Source organism: Stegastes partitus, unplaced genomic scaffold, assembly GCF_000690725.1.
Source record: "Stegastes partitus isolate 25-593 unplaced genomic scaffold, Stegastes_partitus-1.0.2 Scaffold831, whole genome shotgun sequence".
In the NCBI taxonomy this organism is placed as follows: domain Eukaryota; kingdom Metazoa; phylum Chordata; class Actinopteri; family Pomacentridae; genus Stegastes; species Stegastes partitus.
The window spans coordinates 181841-206659 of NW_007578562.1; the positions used below are offsets into that span (position 1 = coordinate 181841).

Genomic DNA, 24819 nt, shown 5'->3' on the forward strand with positions numbered 1-24819 from the left:
CTAATAAACAGATGTGTGATTTAAATAATTTGCCTTAAGCTTTTACAATTGCTTGTCTGCTTTCCTAATAATATGCCACAATAATAAAAGTAACATCCAATGAGCCTGTGTTAATCTTAGGGTATTGGAGTGGTGATAATATACACATTAGCCATAGAGTGTGCAGAGTTTTATGCAATAATGAACACATTTACACCAAAGATTTTGTAGCAATTCCAGGTCAGTCATTACCTGCTGGTCAATAATGCATAGAAGATGTCAGCCCATTACAAAGACAATTACAGATTTACTGACCAGGAACATATGCAGCGGGCATTTTTGTTCAAAGAACAAACTATGAAAGTGTTAATCTTCAATTAAGAGTATGAATACTTTTCTTACATTTTTGTTTTTCTTTTCAAAAAAATGTAAAGGTTTGATCAGACTTTTAGAGAATGTATGCATGTGTGCCGTACATTGTTTATTGGTGTTTCCCAAGTTATCAAGTACGTTTTCAAACCATTTCAAAATAACTTTCTCAGTACCTTCCCTCACTCTGAAACTAGTCTCATTCTGCATTCATAATGTGCCGGTGAATTTTCCCTTTGTTTCTTTTCTTTTCCTCAGGTGATATCACGATGCCAGCTTTTCCCCTGAAGTGAGGAGCCAAGTTTCCACTTGACAAACTTTTATTAGTCGGCTAGAGACTGACTAATAAAACTGGAAGATATTCTTGTAGTAGCCACATTGCTTAAAATGGTAAATACTGTAATATCAAAATGTATTTGGTTGGTGGTGTTTAGTTTTTGGCAGTCTAGTATGAACTTTTACCGCAACAACTCATTAATGCCTGCAGACAGCCAAAACTGTCCACCTGCAAGTCTCATAATTCTTCCAGGGCTGACATGTGATGCTACACCCAGAGGGCAACGCATACAACTCACTCCATACATTTACATGTGCATGAAAGCTACATAAGAAACACACACGGGGAGAGATAATGGAGTAACGAGGGAGGTGATTTGGAACAATAAAATATGAACATATACATATTTAAACACAAAATAGACTTAGGATGAGACTGTGCTGTAAAAGAAGAGCTTCAGTCGAAGGTAAACGAACATCCTCTCCGTGTATTTTTAACTGCAGCTCCTGACAGACGCTCAGCAGCAGCAGCTCTGCATTGCCCACGGGCTCACTGAATGGTTTGATGAGTATGAAAATGAGGTGAATCATAATATGCAGTAGTTTTAGTTTCCAGATCATCACTGTTGAACACCAGCTCGAGACTGCAATCTGTCAAGGAGCACTGATGGTGTTCTGGTCATGTGGAATGGCCTCTCTCAGATGCTTTATAATATGTTTTCCTTTAATTTGACACTGCATACGCTCAGCGTCCGTGCATGTGTGCCGCAAGTCATCTGGAGACCTTGAAATATAGTTTGTTTACAGTGTGTACGTGTTATTTTTTTTCCTCCGATCTCTCTCTCTTGCTTTGTCTTGCGCTAACTGTCTGTATTTCCCAAACACATAGTTCAGTGTAATCATTAGCAGTTACTCCTTCTGGGAATTAATGTCAGAGCATCAAAAGAGTCATGATTTATAACAACATCACAAGGTATTTGCCCTGCAAATATTTAGAGTAGATCCCCTGAGCACAAATGGTCTTTTTCAAGCGGTGCCTTGCTTCCCACACACACACAAATCTCAGTTACTCTCAATCACCTCTGGGAGCTGCCAAGTACAACTGAGCGGCAATTTTTTTAATTTTTTTTAATGTGCCTACGTTCTCATCTGGTGGATTCTTTGCCCTGTTTATTGATTTCACTACGACTGAGGGCAAAATTGTTTATCCATATGACACTGCATGCACATGCGTCTTCTTTGGTTAAAAAAGAAATGGACAAACATTCTTGGAAATAATCAGTCCTTACACCATGTGAATTAATGATATGAATAATGCCTGGTAGTCGGGGAGCAGTCTGTGTTGCATTGTTAATATATATACTGTATTATAAATGTGCAATACTTTATTATCATGTGGAATATTACTTTATTACTTCAGCATCACAACTGGTACTACTTTATCTCTAAAGTATTGTACTTATGTCTTATTGCTATTCTATTAGATACTGCATTCAGTCTTCTGGTGTTGTAATTTTTACCTGCTACAATTTCCTTCAGGATTAAAAAAAAAGTTCTGTCTTATCTTACTGAATAGAATAGAATTACTATATTTTCATTGCAATGTGCAGTTAAGCAGCAATCCTGTCGGTGCATCTACACTGTCAGATCGTCAGTTTTAGAAAAGGAGAGCAAGAAATGTGCAAAAATACTGTTCAAATAATATACAACCTTTCCTAACCTATGAAAACAGAGATTTAGGTTGATGTTGCAAAGATAGCTTATTTATTCTGTGTGTAAGATCTTGCAGCAGTGCAACAATTTACATAGGAAGTGTGGTTTAAAGGTGCAGTTGGAATGCAAAGTACTGCTGTTGGTCACTCAGGTTCAGAGATCTGGTGTCAGTGTCTTCTTACATTTTATTTGAATTCTGGTGCCGGTACTTTATATATATTTACATGTGCATATTATGCGGCCTTCTTAAATACAAATTTAGGCCAGTTTGAAGTCTGTTTTGTTAACAGTGTGAATTATATGAATTAATGCTCTGTTTTATTCTATTAAATATATGATATATTTGACTGTAAAACACAAAACATGCATTCCAGCCTGTAAGAAGTCACAGTTGATTCACATGGTTTCACACAAGTCAGTGTGTTACTGTGTTATAACAAAGTTATTAAAGTTATTTATTAAGGACAAAAACAAAGTTTAAATTAGAGAATGCAGCTGCAATATTTCTCAGCCATGACTTTGGATGCATTTTCTGTGTTTCCATCACCCAAAGTGAACATGCTTCATTTGTCCCTTTGCTGTCTGCTTTGTGTGCATGTGTTTTTCCGAGGCGCCCTGAACGCGGCATCAGCTGCGTCCACACTGTGCTGACGTGTCGAACCTCCTGCTCCGGAAGACTTTATTTCAATTCGCCTACGCGGTCGACCAGCGGCTCCATTCGCTCCCATTCATTCTGCTTACCAGACCCGGAACGGTTTACCGTGTGTGTATGCATGGCAAAGTGTGTTTCCGGTATAACGTGTGTGTTGATCGGTGCTCAGTCTTTTTCTCTTGGCTTTCATTAGGACAGGCACTCACTTCAGAGTCCCAGCTCCCTTACCTGGTTACCCCGTAAACGGCGTTGTATTTCAAACCGGTGGACATGGCATCTGTTTCGGCACCATCTCAGACAGCCCCCGCTTCGACTGCTCCTCTGCAAAGAGGAATTGTGAAAATGGTAGGAATCCTAACACAAGAATATGTGAAGCTCACTGAGGGTACAGCTAGTTAGCTCAGTGAGCAGAGGGCTAATGAAGGCGAAACTAAGCGTCCGCTGTCACACAACTTTAACTGAACTTACGTGGCGTCATAAATATGAATGTCTGTTGAATGGCGGTGTTGACATTACAGTAACGACACCTGTCAGGAACATTAAGCTCACATGGCTGCGGCAGCATGCCAGCTAATGTTAGCTAAATTAGCTAGCCTGCTAATAGGCTGAAGGAAACTGGCGTTAGCATGTTGCTAACTTGATAGTTAGCTGTAAGTAACTCAAACGAACTATTTTCCTTTAAGTGTAAAGTGAATTGACAGATATAAAGCTGTTGAAAGTCCACTGACAGATTTAATTTATATTCTCAAATAATTAACCTGACTGGAAACTAATGCAGTTGAGTGACTGCAACGTTAACAGATGTTTAGTTCCCCAGCTAATCGCTAACTAACGGTTAGCTGACTAGCGTTACTGTCTAATAACCGCTAGCTTTCATGAACAAACTTGGTTGTCTGTGTAAACAAGCGGCATGTTCAGGAACACTGCCCAACTCATTTAACTTACTGACCACATGCAAATTAGAGCTTAGCATAAAAGCTAACATGAAAAGCTTCACTCTACAAGTTAACGTGTAGTTGTTGGTGCCTCTCAGCGTTTCCTATAAAATCAATTAAGACGTGTTTTAACGCGCTAAGACTCTGTTTGTAGTAAATAAGCTGATTAATGAAACTTCAGCTAAAGTCACAGACAGCATTTCCTCAGTGTGCTGACTGGTGTACTGGTTAGAACCAACCACGGCAAAATGACACGTAGCTACAACTTCCTTCGCCCCTATAATCTCCCATTCATCTCGGTTATCCGTAATCTGAGGTTGTCCATGTGTTACTACAACTTCTCTCATTTTCGATTTGGCCAAATGTCAATTTGACTTTAAATCCGAAAAAAAAAAGTAACAAAATGTTCTCCATAAATGCCTTTGCATGGATGCATAGTTTGACTTGTGGAAGGTGCCACAGTCTTGTGTGTGCCACCATGAAACTGGAACAGCAGTGTTGTCTTGTTCAAGGCCTCTAAATTGGTCGTTTCTCATTTTCCCTGTATGTATTAAGGTTCAACCTGGTCAGTTCTTTTTTGCTGTATTGCTTAAGTTTAAAAAAAGAATTCCAGGAGTGAAATGTCCTAGAAATGATTCCCATATATACTGATCATATGTGGCATTTTCCTCAATTCTGCAAACTGGAACAAACAGATAGACCCTCTTAGTTAGCTTGGAGAACATTTGGTACGTAAAAAATATATTAATGAGAAAACTGTGGGGACAAAGGAACATGATGTGTTTCAGTGACACTCCTGATAGCAATTTCAATAAACTGAATGATCAAACTGTCTTTTATTTTACTCATGCACTTTTGTGGACTATCTATATCGCAACACATCAACCACCAACAAAACTCTTTTGAGAAAAACTGATGCTCCTTCCATATTATAAGATCACGATAGCCCTCCAGCTCACGTCTTATTACAAAGCAGGAATGTCTGCATTCTTTCCATGTCATCAAGATTATTCCTTTCGCAGAGAGGTTTCCCAGCGTGAAAAGATGATTGCGAAAGAGTTCGCATCTGTACATTAAGAGAGGTGATCAAGGGGTCAAGCAAAGCTGTGTAGAGCTTTTCAGGTGGCGATTCTTTTGTAAACAGAAGGATGGGTTTGCTCTTATTTGCCTTGTTTCACCTCGTGGCTGGTCAATCTGTGAATATTGCAGCTGCCGCTCTGCTTTGCCTATACTTGGAGAGAGTTAGTCTGTCAGTGGGGGAAGACTCGGGATGATTCGATGAAAGAGTTTTTATCTAACCCACATCTTAGATCAACAGCCCCCAGTGATGCTCCCTGCAGACACGCTGGAGAGTCTGCAGATAAAAGGTGTTTGCTTAGATTCGTGTAAATGCCATGGTTGTCAAACCCAAGAGTAGGTTATCTCTCTCCTTTTTTTTTTTTTTTTTGTATTTAGCTACGTTATCAGATGGCGTGATCTCACCTTGAGTTTGAATGACAGACTGTCACCATGGTAACATGCCGCGTGAAGTTGCTTTCTAACTCTGTAACAGTCGCGCAGGCTCCCGTTACATCTTTGAGGACTTTTAAAGCTACAGTGATTTTTGTTAGTTTGCAACTGCCACACTAATGATTTGCTGACCTGCTGTGCTTGTTTATGTTCCACCAATTCCAGATCAATCCCTCCTGTAGTGCTTAGCAGATTGACACTATCTGTAAATACAACTGTCAAGTGAGTGTACCATAGTGCGAGCATTGTCTTAGAGGAAACAGAAACTAAAAACTGCCACCCATGTTTTTCTTTCACACAGGTGGCTTCCTTTCACGGAGTTGGCTGAAGGGTCTTTTGTTTTCTCCAGATGTGTCTTTTTCTGTGATGAATAGATTTTTCAAAAAGAGTGTCAGAAGATATTAACTGTATTTGATTAGTGCAGCCAGTTCTTGCACTGCCGATTCTGCCTGATTCCCCAGTCGACAATCAATCTGCTGTCCTCTCTCCAGGTCTTGTCGGGCTGTGCCATCATTGTTCGGGGCCAGCCTCGAGGTGGCCCACCCCCAGAGCGCCAGATCAATCTCAGTAATATCCGAGCCGGAGCCATGGCCCGCCGAGCCGCACAGGGCCAATCTGACGCCAAGGACACCCCTGACGAGGTGAGTGGGTCTATTCAATTGTGTTCATTTATATTTGTTTGACAGGGACAGTGCAAGTATCCCCGTGGCACCCGCACTGATATTCCAATTTGGAGGAATGTTGCTGATGTGTGCATCTGTTTTTCACTTTGGGGAGAAGATTTTTTTTCTCTGAATTTTTGTCGCACGGCTTTGCTCTTTTCAACCGAGCAAACGTAATAATATTAGAGATAAAAATTCTCATATGAATGCTAGACTTTACGATAACACTCGTGTAATCTGACATTTTCTTATCGTGCCTTTTTAGAAAATTCATCAATTTATTTATCACGGCCAGACACGGCTGTCAGTTCTGCTGAAAGTTGAAAAAATCTATTACTTTCTGCATCTTGCAAGGCTGAAATGTCTTTTAAAAAACATTTTCTACTTTTTTATCAGATATAAAATCCATTAAGGGAAGCTTACAGAAATGGTTTGTTCAACCAAGATAATATTTTATTGAAAACCGTGTTTTTTTTCAGTTTTTTTGCTACCGTCATGCTGCTAATAATTGAGCTGGTTCACTGTCAGTAATGTGGGAGCACAAGACAATATAAATGTATTTGACATGTCATACAAACACCAACAGACTGCTTAGCTCAGCGTACATGGACTAACCACAATTATAGAAGCAAGCATCAAAGTTCCCCCACTCTGTGACTTTGAGTTCGATGTCGGTTAATTAATGACAATACCAGCTTGGTAAAGATGAAACCAAACTTTGTGTCATTTGGGGAGCTCACCATCACCTCCACTTGAACCTGCCACCTCCTGCAGTACTGTTTGACTGATGTACTGCTGAGTGGGAGAGAGAGTTGGACACGTATAGTTAATGATGCGTGCGGAAGTGTGAGGAAAAATTGTCCGAAATAATGGCATTATGCTACCAATGACAGCGGGAGTGTCTCTGGAATAGGGGTTGAGCGATGTGGTTTCTTCCTCAGGGTCGACACCTATTAGTGATAATCACAGAGACTGATAATCGATATTTGGAACAGATATAAATGCAAAATCTACAGATTGAAATGTTGGTGTCAAAATCTAGCATAGCACAAACTACAACGCAACACTTGGCTGTTTTTAATGTTTTATGTAGGTTTAAATAAAAGAGGACTTTACAACATTTATTCTTCAGTGTTGATTGGGGATTACTAGTGATTTCTACTCATGTAAGTGCTGTGAATGGAAAATTGCTGCAGACTACAGAGTGGTGCCTACGGATAGAGAGAAGCAGCTGCATCAGAGCTAAAGTAGCACATTTTAAATTAATGTATTTTATCGAGCAACGGTTAAAAAAAGTACTGATTATCGTAAAAATGCTGAATGTCAGACTGATAATTGGTCTGGCCTTAGTCTGCAATCTGAGGCAGCCAATTAGAGAGCAGCCAGAGTTTAACTGCTTGTTGATTTTGAAGGATCCATACACTCATTTGGCCAGCGGCCCTCACACAGGCAGTGTACGTATTCACATCGTAATGAACCAAACCATTGACAGGACTAATGAGGGTGTAGTTCCAGTACACTGTTTTTATTTCATGATTATTTTGTAATTAGTTCAACTTGTTTAAGTAGCCTTTCTTCAGGATAATTGGAAGAGGGCAGCGGTACAGCACCCGACATTAACCAGCTACCACTGGTGGGTGCTATTTGCACATCATTAGAGCACATTATATCTGTCTGGTTGCTGTGAGGAAGCAGAAGGGAGGTTAACCTGTAGTGGGTTCACCAACTGTTACCATGCTATAATTTTTGTGTGAAAACTATGCAGTGGCCATTTTATTTTTTTGAAGGATTCAGTTTGTCGCTGCAGCAGCGTGTGTCTACTAGCTGTTTACTTCTCCTGATACTGACGTGTCAAAGTCCACCTTGTTCTGTGGAGGTGTGCATTACTGTTCCTGTGTATATTGCAGCCATGGGCCTTCCAAGCCAGAGAGTTCTTGCGGAAGAAGCTAATCGGCAAAGAGGTGTGCTTCACGGTGGAAATCAAGACCGCTTTGGGCCGAGAGTACGGCATGGTCTACCTGGGGAAAGGTATAGTGTCACTTCTTGAATCACAAACTAGCCATTGATAATTCCCACATACTGTACATCACTGACTGGAGCAATACTCGTTCCATAAATGTTTTTTTTCCCCCCTTTGCTTTTGTTGTATAAAGCCATGTCACACTGTGGGAACTATCTGTTATAATACCCTATTTTTTACCCTATACTCCCTTCCAAATTCTGTATTGATGTTACAGCGCCTTAGAGTCTTTTTCAAGGAATCAACTGTTAGTTTAAATTTTTTCCTGTTTTCTCATTATAGACACAACAGGTGAGAACATCGCTGAGTCTTTGGTCAACGAGGGCCTTGCCACAGTCCGCAGAGAAGGAATCAGAGGGAACAAGTAAGAATTTTGCTTCTCTGCTATCTGTAATGTGTGAAAGATCACAGCTGTGTTGGTTGACATGAATGGACTATATGCAGGCATGACACGGTTCTGAATACTATTTGTCAGGTGTAAATCACTCTCCATCGTATCATTTAGATGTAAGCATAGGACTGCTGCTTTTCGTCTTGTCTGTCTTTTCTGACACAAAAAGTGAATGCATTTAGCTACACTTTTTTTGTAATAATTACAGCCCGACTGAACAGGATTTTTAAAGCTGATGCCAATAGCTCATATTTAAGGGTTTAAAAAAATCAAATTATTATTAATGATTCACTGGCTCCTTTTTTTTTTTTTCAAGCACATAAAGATTTATGATAAGTGGGGAGAGTCGAAATTAGCTTTCACTGTCATTTAGCAAAAGTTTTTTTTCTTCCCTCCTGGAAGTTAGGTTTGGAAAGATTGGAGCGGTTTTATGAGCTTTTCAAGATGACACACCATCACATAATGTTTTTGAATAGTACAGCGTGGTTTGCTGCACAGCATTATGGGATGTCGCCTTAACATTGCTGTCTAACTGTACTGACATGTGAGTTGTTGATATGTTTTCTACTGACAAGCAATAGCATTAGCTAGCCTCTGGCTAACAGGTTTAGCAGTGTGTTAAGCTTTTATAGTTACTTTTAGCGCTGTTGTGATGGGGGAGATTGTGTGATAGCGTTGTTGTCCATTTACTCGCTTGAATTGCCTTTATTAACTGTAGCTAAAACGTAAGGTTAAGCTTGTCTACAGGCGATAATGTTTGTTCTTCAGCTCACGCTCACTTCGTTCTGTTTCGCACTGATGAGCGTAACTGTTATGTGATTGGTGAGCTCTCAGGGATTGGTGTATTGCCAACGGTAGAGTCGCAGTGCTCTCCAGTGGGCAAACTATGTAATAGCTCAGCCTATCTTTTTGGCGTTCCATTACTTTAATTTTCTTGTTACTTATCAACTGCTATAAATACAGACAGATTTAATTGCGGTTAGCATAAATCGGCCCGCTGATGTTTCGGAAAAGCTCTTGTACCGATATGTTTTAATGTTTCCGAACGTTTGATATGTTTCCGTAGTCCCACGCAATAAGGGGCTGTACCATATAGTTGAAAGTTCCAAACTACAGTTTTGACGTACTTGAGTATTTCCATGTCATGCTATTTTAAACTTTAATGTAGAGGGGAATATTGTACTTTCTACTCAACTACATTTATATCACACCTTTAGTTAATTTCAAGATGAGGATTTTACACAATCGATATCAACATTTACAAGACACTTTAAAAAATGAATACGGTGGTTGGCAACCTTTCTGGCTTTGGAAGTCTTACACAAAGCCATGTGGATTTAGGGTCACGTTTCAAATGTCTGTTGTTTACAGCAAGTGTTGACTTTTTCCCTCGAAGCTTCTCATGTGGTTTTCTTTCCTTAAACATACAAATTATACAGTATGTCACTAAAAATCAAAGATTAGAGAAAGTCCAAACTGAAAGCAAATCTGTATACAAAGGAGTTCAAACTAGCTCCACCTCACCAGCTACAACAGTAACATGTTCACGCTTCAGTATTCATAATCTAATGATGCCATATATATAATAATATATTGGTCACAAGTTCCAAACCAGTACTTTTACTTTTAAAATATATTTTACAGATAGTACTTAAGCACTTTTACTTTGGTAGGATTTTTCTTGCAGAACTGACTTTCACATTGCTGTGTTGCTACTTTTAGTTAAGGCAAGCTTCTGAAAACTTCTGTTTGGGTGTCTTCCATTGTTCCATTTCAGATTTATGTGTTATTTATATATATATTTGTCATGATGCCATAATCGGATATGTCGGCATGGAAGACTTTCAGGAGTGCGTCTTTATCCAAGAGACTGATATAAATTCTTCCCTCCAAAACTGTTGGCTCACTCAGTGCGGCTGAAGTAATTTTGGATGTCAAAACTTGTTTTTAATTTGCAACTCGACACTTTGTGTAGCGAATAGGGAGGAAATCGCTTTTGGCAACATAATGCAATCTTCTGCTTGCTTGAGCTTATAGCAGTACAACACTTGTAAATCTGTGGGGAGATATACATAAGTCCTCAACTGGTAGACTGTAGAGAATTGAGAAAGAGCCATGGTATCCCAGATGGTGGCAGCATTACCCTGCTGCTACAATGATGTCCCTCTGAAACCCTTTTCTGCCACATTGCCCTTACGCAGTAATCCCCTAAATACACTTGCACACCCAGTTCTATATGACAAAGTACTGCATATCCCCCCCAGTGGCAGTATTTGCACATTACACACATTACAAGCAATTTGACTCATGCTGCTACATTTTTATCTTCCAACATGAGCAGAGATGATGTGAATATTTGGCCGTTAATGACCCATTTCAAGCATTCTGTGCAATGGCCCAGAACAAGCACTAATGTAAATGATGCTTTAAGTGTAAGCTGGCATCATTTGGCCAAAGGGGAGGCCCATTACTCAGGAAGGACTTAAGGCTTTAGTTTTTCTCTCAGTGCACTAGCCACCAATATCATTACTCCTCGTGACTGGCTACATTGATCACGATGTGATGATAATTACAGAGGTGATGAGAATGGTGATGGCTTCGGACAGCGCAGTTGAACATGTGTTGAGATGATGACTGCTGCTCACTAACACGGTCGGCCAGTTCACGATTCCTATGGCTGTGGCCAGTTCTCGGCGCGCCACAGCAGGCGGATGTTTTTTAATGGGTTTTTTTATGATACTTACACCGTTTCTGGAAAATGTATTCAACTTGAAATACCACATCGGGAAAAAGGATTGGTTCCAAGTAACTTTAGGATACCCTGGTGTGGAATTTTTTTGAATATATTCTCAGATCTGAAACCAGCGACATGTGACGCCAGCACAAAAACATGATACAGAAAAAAATAAGCCCTTTTTAAGCCATGTAATCTCTGTTTCAAGCCATTTTTGTGCTGTTTCCACACAGATGCATGCAGCTGAATGCATGTGACTTGTGTCACGTTGAAAGTGGTATCCGACCCACCATTGCGACTTTTACAGTGAAGTTACTGTTGGGCTCGTTGAGACTTGAGACTGGCATGCTCAGGTGATGCCACAGTAATGGAAAGGAGAACATGTTTGTCAGTTAGGTGTGCATAAACTGCATGTGGGCGCTTCGTAATCCATATTTAAATTGTTTCTCATTTGGCCTCTCCAGTCATGGAAACAAGTATATTCTTTGAGACAGGTCAGTGTTTCCCTCGGCTAAATTTTCTGAACAATATAAGGATTATTTATGTCGGATGTATTATTAGAGATGAGCTGGTTGTCTGCTATTGATTTGGAGTGTTATTAAGATGCTCGTCTTTAGACTTCTATCAGAACTCTCTTCGAACACTTGTGTACCACCCTTACACTTTGTTGCACTACGTGGTGCTTTTTAAAAAATTCCTCTAAAAGTTTTTGATCCTGACTTTCATGTTTGACACAAGCACATGATTTATGACTTGTAATCATCTTGCTTACTTGCTGCGCACGTACGTATCATGCATGTTATTGCGTCTCTTACCGTTAATGAATTCTGGGATTTTTTTTTTTTCTTCTTTTTCCTCTGGCTTTGAAACTCTTCCATTCAAAAGTGTTCCTCCTACGTATCGCAGCTGTCAGTGTCAGGCAGATTTATATTTATTTACATCACACAGATGAGTTTTTGGTGTGCCGTTGGAGGTTTCATCATTTGACGGAGTTTCACTTTGACTAGATCAGCCATAAAAAAAAAAAAAAAACACCACCATGCTATCCTTAGTGCTGAGCCAAAGGAGGATTGAAACGGACGCATTCATCAATCTCCTCGTCTCAGCCTTGCATCTTAGTTTCTGTCACTTACTGACTGCTCTTCTTTAAAAGTGCTTAATCCAATTACTGAGGTGGCTAGACCCAGAAAATTAGTGAGATTCCAAAGTATTGCGCTTTTCCTTTGGAAAAATTAGAACCACAGGCAGGGGGCTTGACTGATTGGTTTATAGAACGCCCCTCCACCAGGAGGAGAATCGAGCTACAATAACACGGAGACCAACTGCGCCTTATAACCCCCCATTGCTCTGTTTTAACCGGAGCCCCAGAGGAGAGCTGGTTGAGGGGTGTAAACGTCTGGGGGATGAACTGTTTTTCATCGGGGCCTCGCTGTTCACTCGGAGTGAAACCCTTCCAGTTTAGCACGCTGGGGAACATGACTTCCTACAACCTCTTCAAACTGCACAAAGACAACTGGGAGCTGTAAAGCGCCTCACTAAGGTTCAACATTTTGTATCTATTTAAAGTATTTTTGGGAGCACAAGGGAGATATATGGAGATGAAAGATGTAGCCTACAGCGTGTTCAAATATAAGGGAATTGGAAAGTTTTCTTCTTGGCCCTTGTTCCTCCAGTTGTCTCGCTCAGTATTGTGCTTTCTCACCCATCAATATCTGTTTTGATTTGAAGCAATGTGTTGGTTGGAAGGAGTTGCTGACCTAAAAAGAAACCGGTCTATTTGGAGACACGGATAAGTTCACTATCATCTGCCTCCACACATGAAGTTATTTCTATATCTTAAACAATCTCTGCTTATGAGTCGCTCTCCATTTATTCTGTGGCTTTACAACGTCTGCTTTCCTTGATTGCATTCTCAGTTTCTCTGGCTATATCTTTGTAGCTTTCTGTTCCCGTTTGGTACTTAAATTCTAAGTAGCTTAAACACAATTGGCTTCTTACAGAAAGTTTCACTATTGTTGCCCAGTAAGCAAGAAACTGTTTCAATTCAATTTGAAGTTAGTAGCTAAATCAGTGTAGAGGGGAAAGTGCACTTGACTGCATTTTGGGCACAAGTCCAAACGCCCAATTACGAATACACAGCTGGAGAACAGGCTATGTCTGTGTTTATGTGTGTGTGGCATTTTAATTGAAAGCCACTTTGTTGCCTCTGTAAAGTGAGCAGTGTCTTTTAAGCAGCAAGATGTGAAAAATTCAGTTAATGCACTGTTCGTTTTTGAGACGCTGTAGTCGCCGCCGCACGTCCCATACCAATCGGGCCTGCTTTGCTTCTTGGAAAAACAAAAGCCTGTTGGCTATTTGAAGTTCTGAATAATTAAAGTTGTACAAGGGCCCTCCAAAAGCATTAGGCTGCACAATTTAGGGAGCCAGCATGGAATTAATTGTGGCGTTTGTAGCCAGCTGCGTGGTTGCTTTTGAAGGAGCTGTCAAACACTGTTATTGTCTCTTCACAGAATGCTCAGATACATTTTGCAGTTATAATCTGGTCATCAGCTGGTTGCCAGCAATACAAAAGTGCAGTTTGTCAGCGGCAGCGCTTTATCCAGCACTTACTTCAACAAAGCATAAGCCATACTGAACCCACACTTACAATATAGTCATATACTTTTAATAAGCACTTGTACATGACCAGTGACAGATTTGTTGCACAGTAAAAGCTGCAGCTGTTGCAGCAAATAGATGAATTTGCAATGAACCCGACATGATAGAAATCAGCCACAAGTTGTTGCAGCTGTACTCTTGTAATGCTAATATTTGCTTATTGGGATAAAGCTTTGGATGGGTCATATTTTAATCCAGCCTGCATAAGAGCACTTTAAACATGTTGAGCTTAACAAGGGGGAGCGACTCTACAATCAAAACCTTTTCTGCTTGTTAGACACGGTGTGTGCTCCTCTCTAACTGGTGTGAAATTAATTGTAGCTTGTTAGCAGAGCGAGCTATGGTGTTTTGAAGCAGGTTGTCAGAGCGTTTATGGCACCCAAAGACCTTCTGATCTTTGTAACCTGGTTAACAGTAATATTTAACGCAAGCTGTCACAGCTTTAGTGCAGCTGTGTTCCTAAACAGCATTTTTAATTTTCAAAGGCGGTAAGGAGCTGCCTGTGAAAGTTTAAGTATCGGGTTTACGCAGCTGCAGGTTTCAGTAGCAGACAGTTTCATGCTGCTCGATTGAAGTAAGTTTTATACCGTTGCTGTGGAGATTTCTTCTGGTTTCTTATTTTAAGCAATAAATTTAATTTTTTAATGCTTCCGGTCTATTAAAATTAGATCAGATGAACACAGCTGCCTGTGTGGTGTTGAGCTTTCAAACTGTAGCTGCAGGCAAATTCTTCTAAGGAAGATGGCCTGGAAAGAGGAAAAACATTTGCCTCATACTTGCATCTTTCTTACAATTTTAGTTTGAAATCAGTTGTTAGAAGAATTAGATTGCACAGCTGTTGCTCACTGCATAAACAGAGAGCAGCAGAGTGGTTTTATCACTGTAACACTTGTCCTGAGTTTGAAATGTGTTCATTTTGTAATCTTTTCAACTCTCCCTTTCATTTGTGCAACCAGTCCGGACCAGGCCAGACTCTGTGAACTGGAGGACCAGTCGAAGTCTTCCAAGAAGGGCATGTGGAGCGAGGGTGGCGGAGCACACACCATCCGCGACGTCAAGTACACCATAGAGAATCCGCGCAACTTCGTCGACTCCTTGCACCAGAAACCCATCAACGGTAATGAGCTCGGGAGGGCCACGTACACCACCGCACTCGCAAAGAGAAAGTGTCGAAACAAAGACACACGGAATACAAAAACACACATTGCATAAGCCTCCGATTTCCCATAAAAGTCAAATTTGCGTCCTGTGTCACAAATCCTCTGTTTTTATTCTGAAAATCCACTTCACGGCCTATAATGGCTCACAGTATGTCACCCATCACCAGCTCATTCCTTCAGTCTCTCATCTCTGACCTACTCGAGGTGTAATGTGCCACTCGATTTATTTCCAGACGACTGCCGGTAACAGTGGCTCAGCTCATTTCACTACACTTTAATCGAATGGGGAAAATGAACAGGGGGTGGCTTTTTCCATTTTTTATTTTTTTTCTTTCCCCGCTCCTTGTTCTTTCCATTCATGAGAGACATTCAGGGTTATTTTAAAATTGGAAGCAGGAATCCAGCCAAAGCGCTTTAAATGTGTATGCGGTTGAAAACTGCTGCTGTCTGTTCCCCGCAGACACAAACACATAAACCGCACACAGGTTATACACAGGAACAAAAAAAAAAAACCTTTTTAGACACCGAGTCCATCTCAAAATACTATTTCTGTGTGAAACATGCAGTCACTTCAAAAGCTTTCCAAATAAATTCACCTGTTGTAATGCCACAACTCAGATAAATATCTATATCTTGAGTTTTCACCTGTATGCATTTAAAAGCAAAAACAAACAAATACGTTGAATTCCTCTTTCCAAAGAAGAAAAGGCTGAGTTCAGCTTGAGTTTATTTTGGTGACAGTGTATCCCAGTAGATATCAAAGTATGAAAACCATCTATGAAACTGTCTCTTCTGCTCCGTGTGATGTTTTTTTCGTTATTGTGTCTCTACATAAGAGCATTAAGGTCAGCATCACAATAAAGAATCCTATTTGTATTTTGACAAAATGACTTTATACATTCTTGATGTACTGACAGCAGCCAGAGAAGTGGATTCGGCTGCACTGAGATTTTGCAAGTTTCTGTGAACATGATGTCTCTTCCTCGGCTGTGAAAACTTTTGAAATTCACCGTAAGCGGCATGAATTCAAGCTGATCACAGCCTTTTTATGTTGAAGGAGACCTTCTTCCAAGAACCTTTGAAGCCTACCGTAGTGAGTGTTTGATAAAGATGGGTTTTGGTTTGAGCATCACTTTAAGTAGAGATCAGTCTGTCAAGGAGGCCGCGACTTTCTCCTCTTTGAGAACTAGCAGAGAGCAAGCCTTCATTGAGACACTTCAGTATCGCCGTTCAGTCGAACACCACCACTGTTCAAATGTTACTGTTTTGAATTCAATAATCGTCGCCCTGTGTGCTTTCCTGAAAGTCTCAGAAATTGGATTGCAGCCTTGATCACTAATAAATCACTCCTACATTTCAATCCTGCATTTCCTTAGGCCAAGCGCTATATTATTTATAAAGTCCAGGATGCATGCAAGTGTGATAAATTTCGTCCAGCTCACAAATAAGTAAGTTACCCCGAAGAGTTGGGAGTCTGTGAGCACATCGTAATTCGACAAACTCTCCCTCCCCCCTCCGTCAAACGCTTCTAAATTCTGTTCTTTTTTCCTCCCCTCAGCCATCATCGAGCATGTGCGTGACGGCAGTGTTGTTCGTGCCTTGCTGCTCCCCGACTACTACCTGGTCACCGTTATGCTGTCTGGTGTTAAGGTAACTTCTACTACGGATGTGGTTAAATATGAATTGTTGAGCAAATTCTACAGTTTATTTTTGGCTTCACATTTTGTTGTTGGGAGAGTACAGTAGCAACATGTAGCTTAAGAAAGTGCATAAATGGCTAATCAGATTTGGGTAGAATGTTCTTTTTTTAATAAGAAGAGAATAGCAGATTCTCAAAGAAGAAACACAAGTGGAACAGTTTTTAGAAAACTGTGGAATTCCTTTTCATTGGTCTGTGTACATTTTTACCCTGTGATCAGTTTTCTACACCATGTAGTAAATACAAATTCCAACTTTTTCTGAAATAAGCCTTGTAGAAATGAAAACATATCTCCTTAGTGGACATCAGGCCTTTTCCTCTGACCCCTTAAGCTGAGCTAGCTGAGTCACTCTACCAATGTAAAATAGTTCATCTAGAAACAAGAATGCATGAACATAAAATATACAAATAGATCATTTCAGTTTAAGTATATGAACCTGTCTTTTTTTCCCCATTTTTCTTTTTTAGCTTTACCATCACATAAACTTCTAATAACATTAATAGAGTTCTAGCCAGACTAATCCATGTACTGTATTGAAGAGATGGACGCAGCCTTGGGGCGAAGAAATGTCTTAAACTGCATTTTTTAAAATAATGACCATCGGGGGGGGGACTTCTCTGGATACAACAATCTATCCACTTGTATAGAAGTCTATAAAAAATGATCCTGCTTCTCACTTTGTTCCCTCAGCACACAATGATTTGATTGTCTCAATCTGTAGTTTCAAGTCTCTTTCAGTACAATGTTCATTCTGTAAATGAGTTTCATGTAAAGTAAAACAGATAAAGCTTCAGAGTGTAGTATGGGTGTCCATGGTTCATCGAGTTCTCAGTGAGATCCTCTCCTTGCTCGCCACAGCTGGTTTCAAAAGGCCAAGATGGCGACACGACAACTCATTAAATGAGTAATGGCTCTTTTTTTTGTCACTTCCTTGAGTCTGTTTGTTCTAGCAGCCTCCGAATTTTCCCATCAATCTCCTTCACCAAGCCCAGCTCTGCCAATGGACCACTCAAGATAACTAATCTTTTTCATCTCCCACTTGAAGATATTACATCCATTTCAAGGTGTTCTTCGTCCCGCTGTTCAAAGGCTCGTCTGCTTGGCACCGCCTGTTTTTGCTTATGTCTGTCTGGTGTTTTGTCACACTCAGAAGGAGATTAGAGAGAGTATGAACAGCAAGGTGACATCGGTTAAAAGAGGATATCAGACACTGAAAAACATATCATGAGTGCATGTACTAAAACCAGTTACTAGCTGACTGCTGGAAACTGCATTAGACAGATATGTCCACATTTTATCGTACAAATTCAAAACACGCATTCATTGAGGCTGTGATTTGTTGTGTATATGTTGTTCTCTCCAGTGTCCCACATTCAAGAGGGAAGGGGATGGTACAGAAAGCCCAGAGCCATTCGCAGCAGAGGCCAAATTCTTCACGGAGTCCCGTCTCCTGCAACGAGATGTTCAGATCATTCTGGAGAGCTGCCCAAACCAGATCATACTAGGCACCATCCTCCACCCGGTAAAACAAAGGAATCTTGTGGCAGCAGTGTCATTAAAAGTCTGGATTTTTGTCTTGTCAATTTTTTTTTTCCTAACTGTGCTCATTTCCTTTTGTGTCAGAATGGTAATATAACAGAACTCCTGCTGAAGGAAGGCTTCGCCCGCTGTGTCGACTGGTCCATGGCTGTTTACACCCAGGGTGCTGAGAAACTCAGAGCTGCTGAACGGTAGGCAACTGTAGACGCACGGAGAAATGCTACACAGTTAATGAAAGACATTTATCAAAAAGTCTTCATGATTCCTAATAAACATATCCGTAAGCATTTTAGTTGGTGGCAGACAAGCTGTCTTGTCATACTTAATTAAATTCAGCCTTTGCTCAGCTGACAGAGGAAAGTGTTGGAACCCAGTTTGCAGAATAATTGGTTCTGGAAATTGCTGATTTGATACAAGGCAAAACGAATAAAGAAAGTACATGCAGGCACTTGAGGTACTGAAAATAAATGTGCAAATGAAATATGTATCGGTATACAGATCTAAGCCAACATCACTTGAGATGAACAACCTCACTCTATGCTGCTGCAATCGTACCCATTTTCTACAGTAGTGCTACAGCCACTGTAGGCTAATTGTGTTGGAATTTTCTCACTTTAATGAGCTTTTGTTGCGTTTTCCAGCCAAATGGACAATCTTTTGTCACTTGATTAAGCCCTTTATGTCTTAATATCTGACTAATGTTGATTTTGTTCTTGGCCAGATCTGCGAAAGAGCGCAAGGTCCGCATCTGGAAAGACTATGTGGCACCCACAGCCAACTTGGACCAGAAGGACAGACAATTTGTAGCCAAGGTGAGGTCTTAAAGTGGCTTTTATAAGCTGTGTCCTTTTGGTGAAGGTCTTCCCTGCTCTTAATTTGGTCATTTTTTTCAGCCCTTCATTTTTTCCCCCATGTGGATCATCTAGCGTCCATTCAGACTCCTCACTTATCTTTAAATACTACAGAGAAAAAACAGGTGTCGGCTATAAACCTTTCAGTATGACTTGTAGGCATTTTCGAGCTTGAATAAGACTCATTTCCCTTGCTTTCACAATTTGATGTTGGCATTTCCAATTTTCTTTCAGCGTTGCAGAAAACGCAGGGGCACTTTGATGCTTCTATCGAATTATATCACCCTAACACTTTTTATTTTCCCATTTGCGCCGCTCACTGTATAAGAAAAAAAAAAATCCCCTCAGTAAACGTACGAGTAATGCTTAACAGCAACCTTGAAGCGATCCCCAGGCAAATTAGGACCAAATCGCTGGCGTATGCTGTAGCAGCGGCACAGAACGGCCCCCAAAAGCCAAGAACTAGAGATATTAGCTTTGGAGGTTATTGGCCAGGGCCTCAGGAGGAAAGAAGTGTCCTTAATATCAAGTACGGAGGGGTGCAGTCCTTTTGAGTTGTCAGCACATATTAGTTTAAACCGAATAAGATTGACTCCGTGATACATTTTGGAAATGCAGCCTAACCTCATTGTCACATCGAGGTGACATATTTGTCACTTTAATGTCGTAAAGCAAGTCTAGCTTTACAACATCAGCTTTATATCGGGCCCCCTCTGTGAGCATTTTGATGATGAGTTGCACCTCATCCTTCCCTTCAGTTGATATATATTTTTCTAGGAATGCCAAAAAAAAAAGAAGTTTAATGCCTTTTTTAAAGTTTGTCTTTTGTGTGCATTTGCTCCCTTCAGACCCTGAACTTTTAAGACCCTGAAAAATTCATGGCTAGCCAGAGGGTTACGTAAAAGGTGTTGCTTCGGCAATCTGCTTACAGAATGAATTTGATAAACTGCACACGCATAAAGAAGGCACAAAAAGAAACTATGTGTATGTATATTTTTTTCCTGAGTCAGAGGGAAGAGGCTCGAGAAAGGATAAAACATTTATATTATCTGTGTGAGCTGCTCTCAGATCTCTCTGAACCCCCCGCAATAAAAGAGGGTTGGATGTGGGCAGTGTGGGCGCGAGGGAACATTTGGTGGTGAGCTCAGGGGGTGTAAGAAAAAGAGGCACAAAGACTGTAAGAAAAGTGTGAGGTCGAGGGTTAAGGAAGAAACTTTAAGTTTGTGGAGGGGTATAGAATGAAAGGACATGGAAAGTCAGTCGTTCTTGCTTTTTTTTTCGGTTTCTGCAGCACTGCACTGCTGATGCCCCCAGTTAAACCTTGATGCACTATTTGATCTCTGTTGGACGCTTCTTTGTCCTCTCTTTACCCTGCAACTGCTCTCCCCCAAAAGAGCCACAGAGGAGGCTTGCACTCTTCTCTGAGCTGCAGCTTTGTTAGTCATTTTTTTTAAGGGATGACAAAGCCACCGGCAACTCCTGGGACACGGTGTTTCCAGCACGCGCTGACTCCCCTACATTATCACCTCAGAGTAGAATCGTTTTCAACAACTTCAATGCGATCCATGATAGCTTGCAAAGTTGTTCTCACCGGTGTAAAAAAAAAAAAAAAGAAGGCCTCTGAAAATGGCAGTGGGATCATGTGACTCTAAAAACATTCCCTTAAAAGTGGTTGGCAGTTGTGATGGAAAATGTCATGCTGACCCCGCAGCTGGTTTTTCAAGCTAAGTACATATTGGACAGGCTAAGGTTACTCAGGCCTGTCATTGCCCCCTCTGTACTTGTCCCCGTGACATTTGTCGACACCTAATACTGCAATGCACACACTCTCACAAGGACATATCTATCCATCAATCCCATCATCTTACACTCCTCCCCTCTCCTCGACCACTCTACTTTTCACTTCTTATTACCGGAGTGATGGATAGAGTGGAGAGGCAGAGCAGGTCCAATCCCCACAAGTCAATCCTGCTGAGACATCTTCCTTTTTGACTGTCTTTCTTCTCTCCTCCCACCCCTGCTGGGACGAAAGAAGTGGATGTAGGCCACGTCCCGAAAGTCCCGATTATCTCCCTCGGGTAACCATCGACTTGCGAGGTGATGGACAAAAGGTGACACGGTGTAAACCCCTTTACCAATCCTTCATCGCCAGCTTGTCAGGAACTGTTGCTTTTAGGTCAACCAAATCCATGGGAATGTAATAGTTACAAACAAAAGTTGGTGTGTATTTTGTGACATACTTGTGACTTTGTACCTTAGATAATGCCTCAGAGTAGTCATATGAATATGTTTTCTTGAGGATAAATAGTCTTAAATGAAATTCTTAAAGATTACCTCCAGCAAAAAGGACATTAAGTTCCAAATTGTGTGTGTTTTTTTTTTAATAAACTGGAAGAAATCTGAGCGAAATAAGCAGTCAGCACCATGGCCGAGCATTTCCACCTTGACACTGTAGCGTAAAAATGATAATCTCAAAAACACAGGATTTGACGGAAGGGGTTTTATATGTAACCCGCCCAAGGAACCAATCCTGTTATCTCGCAGGGAGGAACTTTCCATATTTTTTACCATTTTTCAGAATTGGTTTCTGGGTCAAAGAATTCGTCCACTATTATAATTTGCCATTGGGTTAGAGTAGTTGTACACTGTAACACAGTTGTAGGTGAGCTGGTGTGCTGAAGATGCAGGGAATCGGGTGAGGAAATACATGGATCTTCACATTTTAGAAAAGCAATAGTGTAGGGTTAGATCTAAGCCATTTTTCAGCCAGGAAGGGAATATATTCAAGTATGTAATATTACTGCGCAGAGGTGGGATTTCAGGGATTAAATCAACAACCAGAAAGAGGCGTTAATAAAGAGCACGCCCTAATAGGGAGGGAAGGATGCCACGAGGGCTTCTTTTTAAAAATAAGTTAAAGTAAGTCAGACAGACTGGGTTCAAGGTCAGACATCTCCTTTACGAAATTAAAAACGCACTTTTGGGGAAGATAATGAGAAAGATTAAATTGGTTTGTGCTCTAGTTAAAGTCTGTCAAGTGGAAGGGCAATAGGGTGAAAAAGTCTCCCTAGATTTTTGGCTACCTGCTCCAGGATAATGTCCTCTTAAAGTATTACACACTCGTCAGCCACTTTTTTTTCCCTTCTTTTTTCCATTCAGCAGCGCTTCGAGGCTACACTGAAGTGTTTATCATGCCATCAGAAAACAGCACTATTTTATGTGAAACCATGTAATTTGGGTGACAAATCATGTCCACCGGCGGGCAAGACTGAAACCGACTGCATAGGTGTTGCTTTTGAGGGAAGCGATCTGACATGAGTAATGAGTAAGTCCCGGCTAAGCCCCTGCTCGGCCCTGTGGTTACGACCAACTTAATGGATTCGAGTGACAACCAACACATTCCCTGACAGTGGCCAAGATCCTTGCCTTGCACAATAACCGATCTTGGCCCACTGCAGATGTCATGTCCTCCCTGGTCAGAGGGTGGCAGTAGATCCCCACCTCTCGAGTACGAGACCAGTGAGTCATGCTGCCAGCCTATTTGTCTTTTCTGCCTGCTTGCTCGACCCTCATGGCAGCTACTTTCCAAAGACTTTTTTTTTTCCCTTCTTCTTCTTTTTTTTTTTTTCTCTATTTTTCTCTTTATTCTCCATCTTTTCCTCTGTCTCTGTTCCTGTGATATTTGCTGTGAGATTACACTCTGTCTCTCTGGCTCGCTCCATCTTTCTGTTCCTCTATCTCGTCGTTTTTTTTGGTTTTTTTTCCCGTGTGTGTGTGTGCGCTGATCCGTCCTCCTTCGCCTCTCTCCTCTCGCCTCCTCCGGCTGATAATTAGCCAGTAAATGCTGAGCCATTTTTATTCTGCTCCTGCCACATTCTCTCTCTTGCACTTTATTTACTTGGGCAGGCCACAAAATGACCTTGTTACAGTGCGAATTCATGTAGGCTGGTCTGTGTGTGTGCGCACGTCTCGGCGTGCACGCACGCTCCCCCTCGCACTTACTCATTACACCTCTCCCCTTCTCCGTCTCTCTCCCTCCTGCTCCCCGTGTCTCTGTATCTCTCCCACTCAGCTCAGTGATTAGTGTATGATGTATTTTGGCTGCTGTTGTGGGCAGCCTATTTAGCATGTGGGCTGGTCTAATTTCTGTTCTCTGGTGGCAAATGCAATGGCAGTCTGATTTGTTTTCATAGAATAATGAATCTCCCAGTGAGCCCAATACACCTGTATTTGTGTTTTTGCAATATACACTCGAAAAGTTTTTATCATTTTTTTGGTGGTGGGGTTTTTTTTTTTGGCCACACAAACACCCACGTTGCTCCAGTGTGGTTGATGCACGGCTCAGACCTGCATCGCTCACTTTGAGGACTTTTAAATCGAGCTCAGCCTACATATGAGCTGCCGTTTGAGTGATGATGAGGCCATTTAATGCACGTGTGGGTGGCAACATGTGTAGGGCAATTGATTTCTCAGTCTCTTGCAAGTGCCCTACTTAAATGCTCTCGGCTTGGATTCCTTCTCCACCTCAATCACATTATACCCCCAATCTGTCTTCTTACTTGGGAGGCCACGGGTACATAGAAAGGCACACATATATATATACCCACACTGGGTTGAGTTACAGCTATTATACATTTCTTTGAGATTTGGGGCTCGTTTTCCAGCTTTTGTAGTTTTCTTCAAAGAGGGGAAACACTGCTTGCAGTCCTGCACTAAACTAACCCTCTTGTGAACTATAATTTAACAGCTGTACCTTTTTGAATATCCGCACTTACTTCTGAACTCCACCTGCTATAAACTGCGGCTGCTCCCTTTGGTACAGAGAGAAATAACATTTAAATGCCAAAAATAAATTAGTCTGTGTGTTTAGCTACACTTGTAAAGGTCTCCAAAACAAAATGCTGCCTGCTAGTAGTTGGGCAAGAGGCTGTGTAATGCTCTGCCAGTCTATCTTTAACAGGATGTTTGTGTTTTAAAGCTGCTTTTTTTTCCCCCTTGCACTCCCTTCTCCCTCTCTCCCCTCTCTTGTTGCCAATCCCCCAGATAGCAGAACGTCCTCGCCCTGTCCTCCAAACCTTGCTGGCCTGCTGGGTTGCCTTAGCTCGCTTACTTACTCAGTCACTCAAGGATCACTCTTTCTTACCTCGCTCACAGTGCCTTCCGCTCGTGACAGGACACAATCTGCACTGTCACTCTCTTTCTGCCTTTGAATGGATCTCTTCCTCTCCATTTATCCTTTACCTGCTCCTTCGCTTCCCATCTTTCTTTCAGTCTATCTTCTCACTCACTCAACAAAATGCAATGGCAGTCTTTTTTTTTTCTTTTTGTTTTGCCCCCAACACTTCTCCACCACCCTCAAGTATTTATAGTTTTATTGTGCTTTATGTTATCACATTCCCTCACCTCCCTCTCCTCTGTCCTTCTGTCCCTGCAGGTGATGCAGGTGGTCAACGCCGACGCCATGGTGGTCAAGCTCAACTCTGGAGAATACAAAACCATCCACCTGTCCAGCATCCGGCCTCCCAGGACCGACGGAGAGGTGAAAACAAACCCGCGTCTCTCTGCTTGTGTATACATGTACAGGCTTTGTAGAGCGAGTGGCTGCTTGTGAGTGAAAGAATGTAGTCATGTGCGGGGAGAGAGATTTGTGGTCTTTGCATGGTCAGCCGGT

General features: G+C 41.3%; 1 protein-coding gene across 1 annotated transcript in view; it reads left to right on the forward strand.

Annotated features, from left to right (window-relative positions):
- The first annotated feature begins 3143 nt into the window (after window positions 1-3143).
- Window positions 3144-24819, forward strand: part of snd1 (staphylococcal nuclease and tudor domain containing 1) — a 69956-nt gene continuing 48280 nt past the window's right edge. Inside the window, exons 1-10 of the mRNA XM_008292771.1 lie at window positions 3144-3334; window positions 5925-6074; window positions 8003-8123; window positions 8398-8479; window positions 14855-15015; window positions 16617-16708; window positions 18122-18280; window positions 18382-18488; window positions 19019-19109; window positions 24583-24687. Coding sequence (XP_008290993.1) covers window positions 3260-3334; window positions 5925-6074; window positions 8003-8123; window positions 8398-8479; window positions 14855-15015; window positions 16617-16708; window positions 18122-18280; window positions 18382-18488; window positions 19019-19109; window positions 24583-24687 — 1143 coding nt within the window. The 5' untranslated portion in view covers window positions 3144-3259. The remainder of the gene's footprint in view (window positions 3335-5924; window positions 6075-8002; window positions 8124-8397; window positions 8480-14854; window positions 15016-16616; window positions 16709-18121; window positions 18281-18381; window positions 18489-19018; window positions 19110-24582; window positions 24688-24819) is intronic.